This window comes from Microtus pennsylvanicus, chromosome 22 (assembly GCF_037038515.1).
Source record: "Microtus pennsylvanicus isolate mMicPen1 chromosome 22, mMicPen1.hap1, whole genome shotgun sequence".
Taxonomy (NCBI): domain Eukaryota; kingdom Metazoa; phylum Chordata; class Mammalia; order Rodentia; family Cricetidae; genus Microtus; species Microtus pennsylvanicus.
The window spans coordinates 20429505-20448574 of record NC_134600.1 but is presented as its reverse complement, the minus strand read 5'-3'; the positions used below and the strand labels follow the sequence as shown (position 1 = coordinate 20448574).

At 36.5% G+C, this 19070-nt stretch overlaps 1 protein-coding gene across 1 annotated transcript; it reads left to right on the top strand.

The window, feature by feature from the left end:
- The first annotated feature begins 14236 nt into the window (after positions 1 to 14236).
- On the top strand, positions 14237 to 16708 carry LOC142840028 (uncharacterized). Its single transcript, XM_075956505.1, has 2 exons — positions 14237 to 15548; positions 16593 to 16708. The coding sequence occupies exons 1-2, from the start codon at positions 14237 to 14239 to the stop codon at positions 16706 to 16708; spliced, it is 1428 nt and encodes a 475-aa protein (XP_075812620.1).
- The last annotated feature ends 2362 nt before the right edge of the window (positions 16709 to 19070 follow it).

Sequence of the window (19070 nt, the reverse complement as noted above, 5' to 3'; positions counted from 1 at the left end):
GCTGGTGGAGACAGTGCAGGAAGTGAGAGGTTGGCCTGAGGGTGAGAGCTTTCCTCCTTTAACTGAGATTACTTACATGGAATCAGGGAGCCCTGATTGATCAGTTGCGATGCTATATTATTATTGTGATTGACCATTGTTTGCAGTCCACAGACAATGGCAATCTGGGTGTGGGACTGACCTTATCTTGAAACCTAATTGCAATATTACAAGAGTTCATCCAAAATAGATGATCTGGGTAAAATATTGTGTCCCTGCTTAACAGGACTATTACTTTTCTGAATTCAGATCTTCATCTTTAGGGAAAATACATGACAAATATTTATTGTGTTCTAATACAAATCCCTAGTCTCTGGAGCACATGGCTTTTAGCCTATTTCTACCTTTCAAAATAATTTTTGAGATTAAAACTACATCATATTCACATTGTCTTTGCTCCCTCCAAGCCCTAACATAATCCAGATTGTTTTCTAGTTCATGGTTTGTTTTTCTTTAACAACACTTACAAAGTAACCACAGTTACACAGGAACAGTGATTCCTTTATGAATGTGACCTGTGTTTCTCTTCTGGAATTTCCATCTCTGAGGCAATGGGATGGCTGCGCTGGAAAGTGAGTGTGCAATTCAATGTGCACACAAAGGACCCTGTGCTTTGGATGAGGAACAGGATGTAGTGTAGGAGAGTCGAATTATGTGTACTAAATATAAACTTTCTAAACTAGGGCACTGTATGCTGGGCTGGGAGGGCAGAACTGGAAGAACTATGCTGTCTGAGTCATTTGATCTCTGATCCTCCTATAGAGGAGCTGCTAATAATGTGAGGCCCATATAGGTGGCCCTAGCCTGTGAGGAATTGTGATAAGGGTTAGCAATGGGGAGTACTAGTAGCAGACAGTTTGTGGGTTCTTTCCATGATTCTATTTGGCCTCTGCAGTAGGAATAGTAAGGAAGATCACAAGCTTTACCATGGTCAGTGTTGGGTGATCCTGCCTGTTGAACTGTCATTTCTGCTGTGACTTGGACTGATCATGAGGCAGACTGTAGTTATGTTGGTCCATGTGGTTCATGTTGGCAGTGTCCCTTGTCCTCTGAGCCTCCCTGTATATGAATTTATTGGGGCAGGGGAGTCTCTGGAAAGTCAGGATATGATGGTGATTATCTATTTTACACACAAGGACACTGCTCTTGGTGTGCGGTAGGAAGAGAGATTAGGAAACTGAAGGTCTAGTTTCCAGAAGTTCTCAATATTGCATTCCAATGTCAGATTTGTGTACTAAAGATTACAAATAGTTTAGGAACTGGTAGGAAATGATGATATTGATCTTCTAGCAATGCATGATTAGAAGGCTTTAATGTGATCCTGCCACTGGCTGCAATGGTGTGATCCAATGAAGCTTAGTTCCAGGGAACAAAGGAGTTTCTGATCTGCAGAGATTTCTCAGGTGTGCATTGTGTTGGGCAGGTAGATGGAGCATAATTCACATCTTGGGCCATAATCCATGTAGGAGAAAATAAATTTTAAATCATTTTTCTTTTTTTCATAAACAACTTTCCTCATGACACATTTTTTAAAAAAAAACACACATCCCTTGTAATTGAGGTTAAAAAATAAACAAAATGCAGATCCCACCTCCTTATTCCCAATTCTTCCCATTGCCTCCAAATAAAAGGGAAAAATGTAAACAAAAATAAAACAAAACAACAACAACAACAACAACAAAAACCACAGTGCAAAACTTCCCAAAACAAAGTAGTGTATTTCTCCAGGGTAAGTGGAATTTACACTGAATCCACTGGGAGTGAGTTCTTCCCGCTACAAAAATCTGCAAAGAAAGACACTCAAGACAGAAAAATAAACAAAACGCCACCAAAAAAATGCAGCAGACAAACTGGAGAGGCAGGCGGCCCAAGGAAAGAAGGGTAGCATGTTCCTAGACCTGGTAAATCAGGAGCAGGCCGGGACTCCAAAAAGCAGAAAGAAGATGAGGGAAGGAAACAAGCTGAACAGATTGGTGCCCTCCAGAGCTCTCGGTAAAAAAAAAAAGCCTCCTACCATCCGTGCCCACCTACCCTTGGGCAGGCCCAAAGAGAGTGAAGTGGAGCAGGAAAACAGGGAGCAGGTTGCACATTTGAGAAGTGTCCATATCGAATCTCCAGAGGGAACATGTCAATCCTGTCTTACTCCCTGGGCCTGCCCTACTGCCCAGAGCAGGTTCCTACTCAGTTAGTTATGGGATTCTCCCCTTTCCACAGTATATCTTTTGTATTTATTTATATTTATTTATGTATTTATTTATTATGTATACAATATTGTGTCTGTGTGTATGTCTGCAGGCCAAAAGAGGGTACCAGACCTCTTTACAAGTGGTTGTGAGCCACCATGTGGTTGCCGGGAATTGAACTCAGGACCTTTGGAAGAGCAGGCAATGCTCTTAACCCCTGAGCCATCTCTCCAGCCCAGTATATCTTTTTTAAAAATAAGTTTCCACCTTCTGTTTCTCTTTTCTTTTTTTATATCTTTTTTTTTTTGATGCAAGGGCCAGCTGTTTTTAAACCACTGTCGAATCCAGACTGGGAGCTGTTGTAATTGGTAGTTTGGGCACAGTATTGGGCACACGGGTAACCCATCTGTTTTGCTGATGGGAATCACCTTGATCTGTCTCCCTCTAAACTGGGAATCATCTAAAGCCAGGGAAGTCCTCACTGACTCTTTGTCTAAGAATTCTATATATACAAACCCTTTGGCAGGGCCACTGAATTTGTCACAGACTGTAGTAACACAGTTGAATGAAACCACATCCATGAACGTGAGCTTCCAGCTCTTCTGCTCTTGCACCATGGTCCACATTGCCAACATAGATGGAACTGGCATCAGCCTCCACCTTCTCCTCAAGAGATGATCACTGAGCCAGCATTGCCTGGGGTTGTACTCTTAGTCATCTGTTTCTCTACCTCATTTTGTAGCTCCTTTAACTTCTCATCCTCTTCCTCTATCTCCCTGACTCCCTGAAGCTTTGATCACTTCTAGCAATCATATAGAGAGTATCATACCCAAAAAATACAAAAACATACACAAAAAATAGCAGTAACCTTATTTTCAGAAGTGCTTGGAACTCCAAGTAGTTAGAGTAAATCAAGTTGATTTACATGTAAACTGATTCTTTAAAAATCTGTTCTCCTAAAATTCCATTTAAAAAGATTTTATTTCCTCACTGTGATGCAGACTTGGATTCCATCACCAATTGTAGCAAACAACATGGTAAGTGATCCTAACACATCATTTTCTTTATCAAAAGAGAATGAAATGCTTTCAGTAATCAAATCTATTTTCTGTAAAGTAAAAACATCAGAAGACTTCAAGTGAATATTGTAAATTTTGGTGAAACAGCCCTTCTCACTGAACCCATTTTCTATTATTGGTAAAGGAAAGAACAGGAGTGTACAGGATGTGTAATGGCCAGTGATTCAGTGATTTTGATTAGAACCTTGTTGTTCTTCTTTAAGAAACAGTAATATATATGTGTGTGTGTGTGTAGATTTGTGTTTGTGTTTGTGCTTTGTTTTGTCAATGGTGTCATCTATATTGTTGATTTTGTGAACCATAATTTAATTATATCATTTATTGTTTTTGAAAATGATGGACCTTCTCCAGTTTGTACTCAGAATATTTTTTTATAGTCTTTGGTGATTAACAGTTTTACTTTTCTCTTCTTGATCTCAGATGCTTGCTTCTAATTTTTTAATTTTATTTTTTCATTTTTATTTTAACAATAAATCTTGCCTGAAGATCATAAAGTAAACAGATGCCATGGCCAGCCTTACACCACAGGCAAGGCTGACACATAGCTTTAATCCCAGTAGTCACACTAGTTTGTTGTAGAGTCAATGCTGGAGTCTCACATCTTTAATCCTATCACTAAGGAGTTGCAGATAGGAAGTGGCTTGCCAGGGCAGAGAGAGGAATATAAGGTGGTATGAGAGAGGAGCTGAGGATTGAGTGTTTTGTAGAAACAGCATTCACTCTGAGGACTTATAGAGACGGGATACCCCATTTGGTGAGTCTTACAACATTTATCTAGGGCTTCCCTTGGAGGGAATGCTGAGGCAAAGGAAAAGTTAGATTAAGAGAAATGAAGACAGAATCATAGGTTAGACTGAGAGGATGAAAGGTCAATAGAAAACAGCCTGAGTTTATTTCTCAGTCAGCATATATACTAAACACAGTCAAAAGGCAGATCAAAAAGCAGTACAGTCAGCTCCCCACCTCCCTGCACTGTGCTTGGAGGCAGCTCAAACCTGGGCATTATCTGATTCAGCTAAGCAGCTTCTAATCACTAACTAGGGGTGACCCTGGCTGGCCTACACTAGCCCAAATATTAATAGAAAAAAATGGACTCTTTTAGCTGGGCAAAATGCTTTCTCTGTTGGATAACACAGATGTTATTCACAGCCCTCAAGATTACTAGAAGAAGAACAGCAGGCATGTTCAGACTTAATAGAATCTTTAAGTCTGAGAAGACTCCAGATGGAAACTGAGTCACACCTGGGCTCCCACATTGGACTGGGAATTTTATAGTGCTAAAACTAGTGGCCGAATGCTGTGCTTCTCTGATCTTTCAGCTTTCAGCCCTACTATCTGACTACAGGATTTATGAATATGATCAGTTTGCACTACATCTAAAATCTAATTTAAATAAAAGGCTTCTTCTTAATTCCTATTCATGATTTTGGGTCTAAATCTCTATCAAGTAACTTAAAATTATGGTTTTGAATTCTGTATATAAATAAAAATCTGTGCTCCTTTAACTGCTTTGAGCTTTACTACATACAGCACTTAAAAGGTTTTCTACAGTAAACCACAATCATTCTTAGCAGTGAGCATTAAAATCTTAAAGACGGGCATAGGGCCCACACCATTGAATCCTTCTTGAGTGTGGTAATGCCACTAAACTGACTACCCTCCTCCAAAGGTCAGCTTTGGGCTATAAATTATTCAGGACTAATCCAAGATTACTATCTAAGATGGTCCTCTTTCTTTTCTTTTTTTTTTTTAAGATTTATTTATTCATTGGATATACATTGTTCTTCAGGCCAGAAGGGGCACCAGATCTTACTACAGATGGTTGTGAGCCACCATGTGGTTGCTGGGAATTGAACTCAGGACCTTTGGAAGAGCAGGCAGTGCTCTTAACCACTGAGCCATCTCTCCAGCCCTAAGATGGTCCTCATATACTACAGTACCCAGAACTTGAGATAATTCCTCCACTTTCCCATTACACAAAGACTGGACAGGAGATAATACAGGCAGTTCTCCCATGAATTGAAATTATCCTGGGTTTATTTCAGGGACCCTTATAGATGCCATTGCTCACAGACATCAAAAATAATTTTAAAAGCATGGTTCCCATATTCCCAAGTGTTGGGGTAAGCAGTTTGGTCATCCTTTAGGTCATGATTTAAGTCATCATTGAGGTGGAGGTGGTAACAAGTTACTATGGGTAATGGTAAAAAATATAAACAAAGGAGATAACATTTAATTATCTTGTTCTGAAAAGAAAATTGGAAGATATAGAGAATATAGGATAAATGATAGATTATTAATTTGACTTTAAATAAAAAACTTTTTTATTAAATATTTTACATTAGTATGGATTTTTGTATATTAATACATATTTGAGATTATTTTTGTTATATTGTAGATATTTCTAATCTTATTTAACATATTTTTGTATATTAATGGAAATTCAAGGTTATTTTTGATAAAACATAGTGTACATACATTTTTACTCTTTTTTTTTTTTGGTTTTTCGAGACAGGGTTTCTCTTTGGTTTTGGAGCCTGTCCTGGAACTAGCTCTTGTAGACCAGGCTGGACTCGAACTCGCAGAGATCCACACGCCTCTGCCTCCCAAATGCTGGGATTAAAGGCATGCGCCACCACCGCCCGCCTTACACTTTTACTCTTATGAAAGATTTTCTGCCCAACAAGTTACTTTACGATGTAAAATGAATATCTAGTCCTGAAAATTACTACTATAAGCTATTTAAATTAATAAATTTACAAGTTAATAGTTACATATTATAATCATACATATAGTCATGTTATGTAGGCTTTCAAGGTGAAACAAAAAGACATTTCATTTTCATTCTTTCCATGATAGGGTTCCTTTGTATTACTCTGGTTGTCCTAGAAATCACCTTGTAGACCATACTGGCCTTGAGCACACTGAGATCAACCTGCTTTTGCCACATAAGTACTGGGATTAAAGACATGCACCATCACTCCCTGGCCAAAAATACATTTTAAATAAGTCATCAAGCATTTTCTATTCAAAATATGGCATTCTATTCAAAATATGGCATTTAAGATGTTATGATTATATAAGGCTTTTATGGCAAGACATGTCTGTTCCTGACAACACCAATCTACTTCAGAGAAATGATGGATATCATAGAAATGACTAAATGTAGATAATTTTCTTGCTGGCAAGACTTAGGCACTGGCAAGAAACTGCCCTTTGAGTTAACTACTGACAGTATACTGTCCAAGTGAGATAGGCAGGACACAAAAGAAAGTGACAGCTGAGCATTGCCATGGCAAAGCAGGACAATCCTTCAAAATTCCTGCTTCACAGAAACTAGGTCAGATCTTCTAGGTGTATAGGATAAAGTTAAAAGTCCAACAGTAGAATGGAATCTTGGGTGACTGTTTAGGCAGTCGGTAGTTTTTGTCATTTCTTGTTTTTTTTAATTGTTTTTATTGACGTATATACATTTCTCTGTTATCCTCCTTTCCTCTGCTGTCTTTTTCAACTTTCCATGTAGATTATATCCATGTGTATTTGGCTTAGATTCCTCTTTGATATCGAGGTTCTCTGAGGTTGAGAATGTAGGCTGGTTTTCTTTGCTTAAGGTCTAAAATCCAGTTATGAGTGAAGACACTGTATATTTGTTTTTCTGGGTATGGGTTACCTGACTCAGTATGATGTGTTCTTGATCCATAAATTTGCCTGCAATTTCAAGATGTCATTATTTTTTTCTGCTGTGTGATACTCCATTGTGTAAATGCAACACATTTTCTTCATCCATTCTTCCACCATTCATCTCAGTCTCACATTTCCCCAAATCTCTCTTCTTTGTTTACCTTTAGAATCTCATACACATCAACAAAACATGGTGTCTTGTTTTAATTAGGGATTCTGCTGTTGTGATGAAACACCATGACCAATAAGCAAAATTGGGTGAAAAAAGTTTAGTTGGCTTATACTTCCATATTGTTGTTCACTATTAAAGAATATCAGGGAAGGAAATTAAGGAGGGCAGGATCCTTGAGTCAAGAATTGATGCAAATGTGATGGGGGAGTGCTTCTTACTTTCTTACTTCATAGGACTTACCCATCCTCTCTTATCCCTCTTTCCTAAAAGTCCTTGCTAGTGGCATTTTATACAATCTAACGAGTATTTACTGTACTAGGTACCGTACAAACTCCCTAATGTTCCCCAATTCCTGTAGTCTTTCCTCATTCTCCCTACATCCAAGCACCCTGATCCTAATTTCTCCTGTTCCCATACCCAACTACCACCATTCAATTCAGAAGACCTATTCTAGTGCCCCTTTCAGGGAGATCAATGTATCCCTCCCTTGATCCTTTGTTGTTAACTAACCCTGTGTCTGTGGATTGTAGCATGAATATCCTTTACTTTACAACCAATATTGATGTATAAGGGAGTTCACACCATTGTCATTTGTATTGCTGGGTCTTGAGGTAGGTTGAATCCTAATTTTCAGAGAAACTGCCATACTGTTTTCCAGAGTGGTTGTACAATTTGCATTTCCACCAGCAATGGAAGAGTCTTCCCCTTACTCCCATATCCTCTCCAGCATAAGCAGTCATTGGTGCTTTTGACCTTAGCCATTCTGACAGGTGGAAGGTGGTATTGCAGAGTCATTTTGGTTTGCATTTCCCTGATGGCTAAGGATGTTGAACATTTCCTTAAGTGTCTTTTGGCCATTTGAGATTATTCTATAGAAAATTCTCTGTTTAGTTCTATACCCCATTTTTAATAGAATTATTTGAAATTTCTATGTTTAATTTCTTGAGTTCTTTATATATTTTGGAGATCAGTCCTCTATCTTATATGGGATTGGAAAATTTTTTCCAATTCAGTAAGCTGCCTTATTGTGTTATTGACTGTGTCCTTTGCTGTGCAGAAGCTTCTCAGTTTCAGAAGTTCCCATTTATTTATTTATTTATTTATTTATTTATTTGGTTTTTCGAGACAGGGTTTCTCTGTGGTTTTGGAGCCTGTCCTGAAACTAGCTCTGTAGACCAGGCTGGTCTCGAACTCACAGAGCAGAAGTTCCCATTTATTAATTGTTCCTCTCAGATTCTGTGTTACAGGTGTTATATTTAGGAAGTGGTCTTTAGTTCCATACTTGGAAGGCTACTTTTCACTTTCTCTCCTATCAGTTTTAGTGAGGTCCAAGTTATATTAAGGCCTTTATCCCCTTTGGACTTGAAGATTGTGCATGGTGATAGATATGGATCTATTTGTACTCCTTTACATGTTGATATCCAGTTATGCCATAACCATTTGTTGCAGATGCTTTCTTTTTTCATTGTATAATTTTAGTTTATTTGTCAAAAATCAGGTGTTCATAGGTGTGAGGATTAATATCTGGGTCTTTGATTCAATTCCGTCATTGAACCTGTCTGTGTTTTTGCCCATCATCTCTTCCTCAAACCTCAAAATAACTGTTTGCTTAATTAAAACATATGTTCCCAGCAGTCTCAATCATCTCAATGTACCATTTTAATATTGTCCCGAACAGTTTGTAGTCCAAACCTGATGTTTAGATGGTGAAACAATTACACAGTGCAGTTGAAATCTTCCTTGCGTGACTCACACTTCTTTTGGAGACTTCAAAGTCACTGTAATGCATGCTCATATTTCATTGCAAAAAACTTAAGCATTTTAATTGTCATATGCAGCAGATCTGTAAGAGGTAAAACATGAGTATTTTTTATGTATGCCTAGATATCAGATAGAGACTCAAACCAAAATTAAATATAGGAAGCTAGATGGAGCCTTTCCCTAGAATTAGTTCTCTATATGATCATTAATATTATGGCTAAAGGAATATTTGTTGTTAATTTCTCCCAAGAAATTACTATAAGCTCTTTGTCAATGTTCACTTTCTGTCTGTAATGATTCAATTTCTACATTAGTAAAACATGCTACAATTTAACCTTGGTAAATTCTTGCTAATAGATGAAGTTTCAGTTTTCTTTTTAAAAACAACTCAGAGCCAGTAGGTGGTGGCGCACGCCTTTAAGCCCAGCATTTGGGAGGCAGAGGCAGGCGGATCTCTGTGAGTTCGAGACCAGCCTGGTCTACAAGAGCTAGTTCCAGGACAGGCTCCAAAACCACAGAGAAACCCTGTCTCGAAAAACCAAAAAAAAAAAAAAAAGAAAGAAAGAAACCAAAAAAAAAAAAACTCAGATTTTTTTTCCACATAACTTTTTATTTTTTTAGTATGTTTATATGTTTAAAATATTGATTATAAGATAATATCTTTCCTCTGTAGTAAAATTCCTATAGGGAATGCATAGAGCATGAAATGTCTAGAATGAAGGCCAGGAGGTAATGGCTCAAGCCTTTAATCCCAGCAGAGGCTGAGGCAGGTGGAGTTCAAGGCCAGCCTGGTCTAGAAGTAGTTCCAGGACACATTCCAAAGCTACAGAGAAACCTGTATCAAAAAAAGTCTTGAATGTAACAAAACTTCACATCCAGACAATACATAAGTGCCTCCTATAATTTTATTTCCACTAAACTATTTATTCTCTGCTTTAGATGATAATTCTCTTTGACTATTTAACTCCTTGTCACCTTTTATGGTTTGGTTCTAATTACTCTTTTCAATTTTTTACTCCAATATTGGGATATAGATGAACAATGTCTTGCAACAATTTCTGAAAACTATTAAGATTCCACAAATAATTTTTAACTTTTGGGCTCAAATTTTTGTAAAAGTATTTTATATGCTGAATGATTAATATAATCATTTTTTTGTATATTTTCACAAGTAATTTGTAATCCCCAAAAAGACAAAGTTTGCTTTACTTCAGCAAACATTTTCTCTAAAGTATGTTAATTTGAATCAGCTAATGAAATTCAAAATAATGTTGAAAACATACCTAACTTGAGTATAATTTCAATTGTAATAAATAACAAAGTACTAACATGCAGTACTTTATATCCTAATTGGTTTATAATAATAACTCTCAAGGACTAGAAATTTTCATGGCACCTTTAAGTGAGTTGAATTAGGTAAAATAGTTTAAGAATATAAAAATCATAGACAGGATGTTTTAATAAAAATGTCAAGTTTATATCAAAAGGGAGCATCCATATCTACATCAATGTAAATATATATAAATAAGTAGTTACTTTCTAAAATTAATTTTAGTGATCTACACTTTTACATCATACACATATATGCCCCTTTATTCTTTTTAGATTCAGTAATTTATACTTTTATCCTATCATTTCATTGGGTGCCTTTTGTAAGTGGATGTATATTTATGAAGATATAGAGCTGGTTTTAGAGATGGACACTGGCTCTGTCCCTGTATAAATCCAAGCATGTCACTGAAATAAAAATTCAGAGTTTCTCTCTCATGTCAGGAGCATGGGACACAAATAAAAAGGAATTTAGAAAAATTTTCACTTTTCTACATGTCTATTTTTGTCTCTGTTGTACATGTCATTGAATATATATGTCTGTATATGACTATATAAATAATGTTTAAGTTTTCCACAATGAACAATGAATTTTCCTGCAGTAATTTTGAAGTTTCCAGGAAGAAGTTGGGGCCCCACAACAACAACTCAACCTGGTTGATACGATGGCATGATGATGATAGCGCTACTACCAGACCTGTTTTGCATACCAGCTGCTCAAGATGGTTCCAACTTGGTTAGCAGAACTGGTCCACTTTTTACAATGTTCTGGACAGACCTTATAAGAGGAAGATCAAAAAACCTTTACAAAATACTCAGAGACTATTTGCAATTATACCAGACAGTAATCTTGGAATGTAACCATCATTTTACTTTCACAGGATCCCATAGAAAGAACATCACCCCCATGACAGCTGGAAGTAATTCTAAAAGACTTCCAACAAAGTTTGTCCTAGGGTTAGGAAAATCATTTAGGGGTTGATTATAATTAGTATAGGGTTGTGGGTTAGAAGGGAAATTTTATGGGCTCAGGGATTTCTTTGAAAAAAAGGGAAAATTGGATGTAATAATAGATTAGTGTGAGTTTACATACATTAATAATAATAGTGAGTAATAGAGTGAATGCTTGTGAGTTATAATTTATAGGCAATCGCTTTGATATAGATTTTTGTACATTGATATAATGTTAAATATTGAATATTGTATGCGTTCATGCTTCTACCTCTGCTTAAAACATTTTATATATTGATAAATATATTTATCAAATTGCAATGTACATTTTTTCCACTGATCAAGATATTTATTCATTGGTTACATTTTGAGCCCATTGTCCTCATTTGTTGTACAGTTGTTTATTGTACAATATTCTAATATGAAGTCTTAGTCTTTAAGTTATATAGGTATTACAATTATAGATCAATAGTCATCAATGTTTGTCATACTTATAGTTAAAATAATCAGGTTTTTTAGAAACATAAAGAACACATTTTGGCCGGGCGATGGTGGCGCACGCCTTTAATCCCAGCACTCAGGAGGCAGAGGCAGGCGGATCTCTGTGAGTTCGAGACCAGCCTGGTCTACAAGAGCTAGTTCCAGGACAGGCTCCAAAACCACAGAGAAACCCTGTCTTGAAAAACCAAAAAAAAAAAAAGAATACATTTTGCATAGATAGGTAATCTTTAACCACTTCAAAAAGCTGTAAAATATGGAATTTAAATAACCTAGGGTACTGTTGAAGTGAGACACGATTACTACTGGTAGCATTGATCTATTTTCCAGAGAATGTTGAGAACCGAAGACACTCAAAGCTTGTTTTCTTATTTTCAAAACTGGCCTTTGGGCAAAGACATGTTCATGCCTCAACCTCTGACAAGATACATGGTATCCAAAAATGGATAAACAGTTCTGTTAAATCTTGACTGGCATTCATCTCACAAACAAATATACACACCTCTGTTTTCTGAGTGTTGTGCTAAAGGCAAAATAAACCAATATGCCCAGTTTGTCCATCTTTTTTTTCCTTTCTGTAGTCATTAATTTTCTCATGCATACAACATACTGTTGATCTTTTCTCATTTTCTTTCCCCGTGAATAGATACTGCTCTTATAAGGAGGTATCCTATGCAAAGGACACAGAAATAACAGAATTTATTCTCCTTTTCAATTTCCTTCTAAAGTGACTGTCTATGTCAGGGAACAAGAATGGGGAACACCAGAATCATAAAACTATACTTTCAAAGAAGTATGCATTTCACTGTCATACTTACATTGTACTCATGTATGGTATATTTTTGAAGGCAGTGACCTATGATGATGTGCACATCAACTTCACTAAGGAAGAGTGGGATTTACTGAATCCTTCCCAGAAGAATCTCTACAAAGATGTGATGCTGGAGACCTACAGAAACCTAACTACTATAGGTGAAAATGAATTTCTTTCATGTTTCAAAATATGGAGACAACTTTGCTTTGGTTTATGATTTTGTTCTGTAATTTGTTTTAGAGAAAGAAGAATGAGGTAAATAACACAGTCCCAGTTCTTAGGTGCACTTAAGATAATAAGCTAATTGTTGCACATTCTTAAATAATATAACATATATTCTGGTACTGTATTTCAGGATACATTTGGGAAGACCTTCACACCAAAGAGCATTGTCAATGTTCTAGAAGACATGCAAGGTAATTTTCTTGGGCAAGTTCATAACAATTTCCCTTGAATAGTTTGTAATGTGTTGTGGAACTTTAAAACAAAAGCAACAGTGTAAATGACCACAGCTTTAAATGTATTGATGGTTATTAAGTTCTCACAAATCCATATCCCTCAATTTCATGTATGTGAATTACATCTGTAAAGCCTTCATTTAAGAAAAAGTCTAGGTAGCAATGCCTGAACAGATATCACCATTTGATTAATAGCACCACGAGAGCTATGTTGTAGAACTGCTGTTTCATTTGATTCTTGCTATTCATGACAGAAAATGTATACATATTTCAGTGATGATGAGTATAGCTGCAAAACTTTCTACTAATTCAATAGCCCATGGTAAGCCTTGTATCACTCATATAATTTTTGTGACTGTGCTAAGTTTAGTGAAATAAGACTAGTCAAGGGGCATTTGTTGTAGAGAAATGTTAATATCTATACAAGTCTGTGAAAGTCGAAACTTGTAGATTCATTTTGGTAATCTTTTATACACTATTCTTTTTTTCATATATATGATATGTCACTCTTGACACAAGTGTATGAGAACAGGAATACAGAAAGATTTAGCAAACCTCTCCTTAAGAACAATTAAGAAGATAAACTGTAATTCCTATGTAGAGTGTACATGTTTAGTTTGATCCAAAAATACGAAGTTAATTTATTTTCTATCATCATGGTTAATACCCAAATACAATCTCATATTACAACAAAAACAAACAAACAAACATGAGTTCTAGGTCTATGCAAATACTTCTGGGTGTCTTAGTTCACTTACCAAATGTGGTTCACAATATAGTAAAATTATGAATGGAGTAAAGTTGGTAAAGCACTCAGTATATGCAGTTCTCTTCGAAATGTAAAAAATGTCCTAGAAAAGTATAGGTATAGTTATAGATGAAAAATAAACCATGGCACAATGGAATTTCTCATCACAAATATTTTTCTAGATGTAAATGATACCTAATGAGAGAACAAAACATTATTTTAAACAAAGCTGTAAATAAAACCTTGATAGTTGATTCCTTTTACAAATTGAAAAAATATGAAAATAATTCAGATAGGTATGAGGTTCAAATTCATTGAATGTGGTAAAGCTTTTACATGTGTAAATTCTCCTTGCAGGATTGAAAGAATTCAAACTGGAGAGAAGTTTTCAGTATATTCTCATTGTGGTGAAGTCTTGTCTTATAACACTCATCTTCTAAGGAATGAAAAAACACATAGCAGAGAAAAATGCTGTGAAATTAAGCTATGTGATGAAGTCTTTTCTTATCACAATCATTTTGAAATGCATAAAAGAACACACACTGGAGAGAAAGCCTATGAGTATGGTCAAGATGATGAAGACTTTCTTCTTTATGAAAATCATCAAAGTCATAAACGAACACATACTGGAGAGAAACCCTATGAATGTAATCAGTGTGGTAAGGCCTTTGCATGCCACAGTCATATTCAAAGGCATAAAAGAACACATACTGGAGAGAAACCCTATGAATGTACTCAGTGTGGTAAGGCCTTTGCACGCTACAGTGCTCTTCAAGAACATCGAAGAACACATACTGGAGAGAAACCCTATGAATGTAATCAGTGTGGTAAGGCCTTTGCACGCTATAGTGCTCTTCAAGATCATCGAAGAACACATACTGGAGAGAAACCCTATGAATGTAATCAGTGTGGTAAGGCCTTTGCACAACACAGTAATCTTCAAAGCCATAAAAGAATGCATACTGGAGAGAAACCCCATGCATGTAATGCGTGTGGTAAGGCCTTTGCACATCTCAGTCTTCTTCAATTGCATAAAAGAACACATACTGGAGAGAAACCCTATGAATGTAATCAGTGTGGTAAGGCCTTTGCACAATACGGTAATCTTCAAAAGCATAAAAGAACACATACTGGAGAGAAACCCTATGAATGTAATCAGTGTGGTAAGGCCTTTGCACAACACGGTAATCTTCAAAGCCATAAAAGAACACATACTGGAGAGAGACCCTATGTATGTAATGAGTGTGGTAAGGCCTTTGCACAGAATTTTGCTCTTCAATACCATAAAAGAACACATACTGGAGAGAAACCCTATGAATGTAATCAGTGTGGTAAGGCCTTTGGACGTCACAGTATTCTTCAATTGCATAAAAGAACACATACTGGAGAGAAACCCTATGAATGTAATCAGTGTGGTAAGACCTTTGCACGTCACAGTGATCTTCAAAGCCATAAAAGAACACATACTGGTGAGAAACCCTATGAATGTAATCAGTGTGGTAAGGCCTTTGGACGTCACAGTAATCTTCAAAGCCATAAAAGAACACATACTGGAGAGAAACCCTATGAATGTAATCAGTGTGGTAAGACCTTTGGACGTCATAGTCATCTTCAAAGCCATAAAAGAATACATAATGGTGAGAAACCCTATGAATGTAATCAGTGTGGTAAGGCCTTTGGACGTCACAGTAATCTTCAAAGCCATAAAAGATCACATACTGGAGAGAAACCCTATGAATGTAATCAGTGTGTTAAGGCCTTTGCTCAACACAGTTCTCTTCAAAAGCATAAAAGAACACATACTGGAGAGAAACCCTATAAATGTAATGAGTGTGGTAAGGCCTTTGCACAACACAATACTCTTCAAAGCCATAAAAGAACACATAAATAAATAAATAAATAAATAAATAAATAAATAAATAAATAAATAAAACCCAGCCATGCCCTTTGGATATGTACTCAATGGATCAATGGATGCTCAATCATACCACAAGGACAAAAGCTCAACTGTGTTCACAGCAACATTGCCAGAGCCAGAACCTTAAACAAGCCCTCCACTGAAGAATGGACAAAGAAATTGTGGTATATTTACACAATGGAGTACTACACAGTGGATAAAAACAATTACATCTTGAAATTTATTTGCAAATTTATGGATCTAAAAACCATCATAAAAGAGTGAGTTAACCCAGAAAGAAAGAAAAATGTATGTACTCACTCCTAAGTGGCTTTGCGATATAAAACAGAGGACAGTCAGCCTACAATTCACAATGCCCAGAACATAGACAACAAAGAGGAAACAAACACATACATACATAAATCTATTCTATATAGGACATAGAGAAAGAGAAGATCTTACTAAACTTGGAAGATGTGGAATCATGGCAGAAGGGGAGGAAAGGAGGATAGTGGACAAATGTATAGTTGAATAAAAACAATTAAAAAATCCTTGGTACACAACTGTTCGTGGGTGAATTATACAAAGTGATAGTATAAAATGAACAGCCGAAATATGGAACTTTGCTTAATTTTGTAAATGAGTGAAATACTTCCTCTTGCTAAGGCAGACTGATTTATGATATTTAATTAAAAACAATCCACACATTTTCCAAAAGAATATTAAAGATTTATACCATATCTCCCAATCTTCCCAAACCTATAATCACACAAACAAACACATGAGACAGAAGTGCTTGATTTTACTTAATATAGCTGCATTCATTCTAAGTTCATCACGTAACACTGAGTTCATGTTTTAATGATGAATTTTGAAGGCTGTACAAGTCGGAGTGAGAAACCCTGAACTATGTGCGTACTAAATAAATCTTTGACTTTTGAAAACACCACTTAGAGTGTAAAAATACCTTGGGCTTTTATAGGTCATGTGAGCACCTACAGAGCAATGGATATTATATACAATATAGCTAGCATCCAGAATCAAGAGCTGGATTCAAGAAAGCAACCACACGCTTTACAGATTCATTTATACTGTTAGAGACCATGCCCAAGTGGATTGATATCTTAAAGCTATTGAGTGGAGGAGCTCTCACAGCACCTACCCATTTAACTTAATGAGAAATTCCAAACCCTATAAAAAACTATGTACATAAGAAACATATGTCAAAAATAAAGTTAGAATTACAATAAGCAGCCGGGCAGTGGTGGCACCTTTAATCCCAGCACTCGGGCGGCAGAGGCAGGCAGATCTCTGTGATTTCGAGACCAGCCTGGTCTATAAGAGCTTGTTCCAGGACAGGCTCCAAAACCACAGAGAAACCCTGTCTCAAAAAACCAAAACAAAAAAACAGAATTACAATAAGCATAATCAATATTAAGGAAGGAATACATCTTAATGGTTTGATAAGCATTTTATCCTAAGGAGTCCATGTTGTTGTAGAAATGGCTTAACTAGATCATAAGAGGAGGGTAAGTATGATTATCTCATCTTCAACCCCATCAAAGGCCTGAGAAGAGCAATAATATTATTTGAGTAGGCAGGTAGTGCAGTCTAGTAGTTTCCTAAAAGTATAGTAGTTGACAGAGACAACTGACTGAGCAATCAACCAAAGTCTCATCAGTGTTGAAGAATAAGATTTCATATCAGAATATAAAACAGTCTTTAAACAACTATGCAGTAAAGAAGGACAATGACCTCAAAATGTGAACAATGGATAAAAATCTTGATCAGAGGTAGAGTAACATAATGCAATATGATAAATATATCATAAAATTGTGTCAATAAAAATATGTTTTAAACAGGTAGAATCATGCATGTATACAATCTGACAAAATTACCTTATATAGTTGTTACAAATATTATAAACAAAAATAGAAACCTTCTATATAATAAATATAATTTAAATTTGTGTCAATATACAAAAGTCTATACCAATGTAAATCCATAAATAATAGTTCACATGTATTCCTTATATTACAAACTGTTATTATTACTGTGAGTAAGTAATCTACCTATTATCCAATTTCATTTTCCCTCTTTTTGATATCTCTGGGTGTACATAATTTCACCCAATCATATCACCCACCCAGCAGGTCCTAAGTTACTCCAGGGTCTTGAAGAGGCACTATCTGAAAGACATGGGAGGAAAGAGAAATGGATGCCAAGCAGTATTTTGTCAAGGCATCCGTTTATTGAAGCAAGTTTCACGTCTTAAATACTCCTCAGAAAGGAGATCGGGCAGGGGGAACTCTGGAAAGGGGGAAGGGAAGGAGGGGCTCGGTAGCTAGGCAACTATTGGGGCAGTTTGACAGCTAAGCAGGGCAGTTGCAAGGTCAGTGGCTAGAACACCTGCTGTTAGTGATAAGCAGCAAGCCTTGCAAGACACTCTGTGGTGCTTTCCAGAGCTTGAGTCTCCACGATCAGCACATAATGTTTTGGCTAACTTGAAGTTTTCTGTCTCAAGATTTTTACTACAAGGCCCTGTGAGATGTAAGAAAGGAGAAGGCTGACATGGCTCCTGACAATCCTATATGAGTAAAAATCAGCTCTTAAATGTTGTCCCTGACAGTGAAATCAAACTTTGTTGGGAGAGAAAATGGTATCTTCTAGAATTGCTTCCAGGGACAATGTTCTTTCTATGGAATATTATAAAGGTAAAATGATGGTTAAATTTCAAGATTGATGTTTTGGATAATTGCAAATGGTTTCTGAGTATTAGATAGGGTTCTTCTGAAGTTCTTATTTGGAATTCTGGCTCCTTTTTTAATACTCCTCAGCAAGACCAAAGTAAGCACGTCTTTGACCTTTGACCACAGCGTCCCTGGCTTAGGCTATGTGAAGGGTGATCCTCATCTCCTGACACCATGCCATGTTGAGCCGGCATGTACAGCCTCTGTATGATGTGCTGTTCAGGGGAGGGCTCCACAATATTCCCATCATTGGGCCTCTGCATGAATCATCAATGAAAAAACTGCGAGGAGCTCTTTTAGGAGGGAGGGCTAGAGAGTCATGAGACATGTTTTAACTTATTTTTTTCTACCAAGGATCCTGCTCCAAGGGTTCCAGGGTTGAGGAGGTGGGTTAGTACTGGTAGAGAAGGGGTCAAAATCTAAAATTCTTAACATATGTATTAAACCCAAACAATTTACAGGCTGTGTCAAAATTTTCCCAACATCTATAAGCAGTTACAAATATCATTAGGTCAATTCCAGTAAGAGTACAATGACAGACATTGTTGTTATTAAATACCACCAGTTTCAGTCTCTGAGCAACAGTTAAAACCCCAATTTTTCCCCTTCTTAAGTGAAGAGGCATTAATATTTTAATCAAAATGAGTTCTGTGTCCCAAAGATTAAAACAGTCATATGTTTAGTCTGCATCTTAGTTTCAAAGTGCCTCA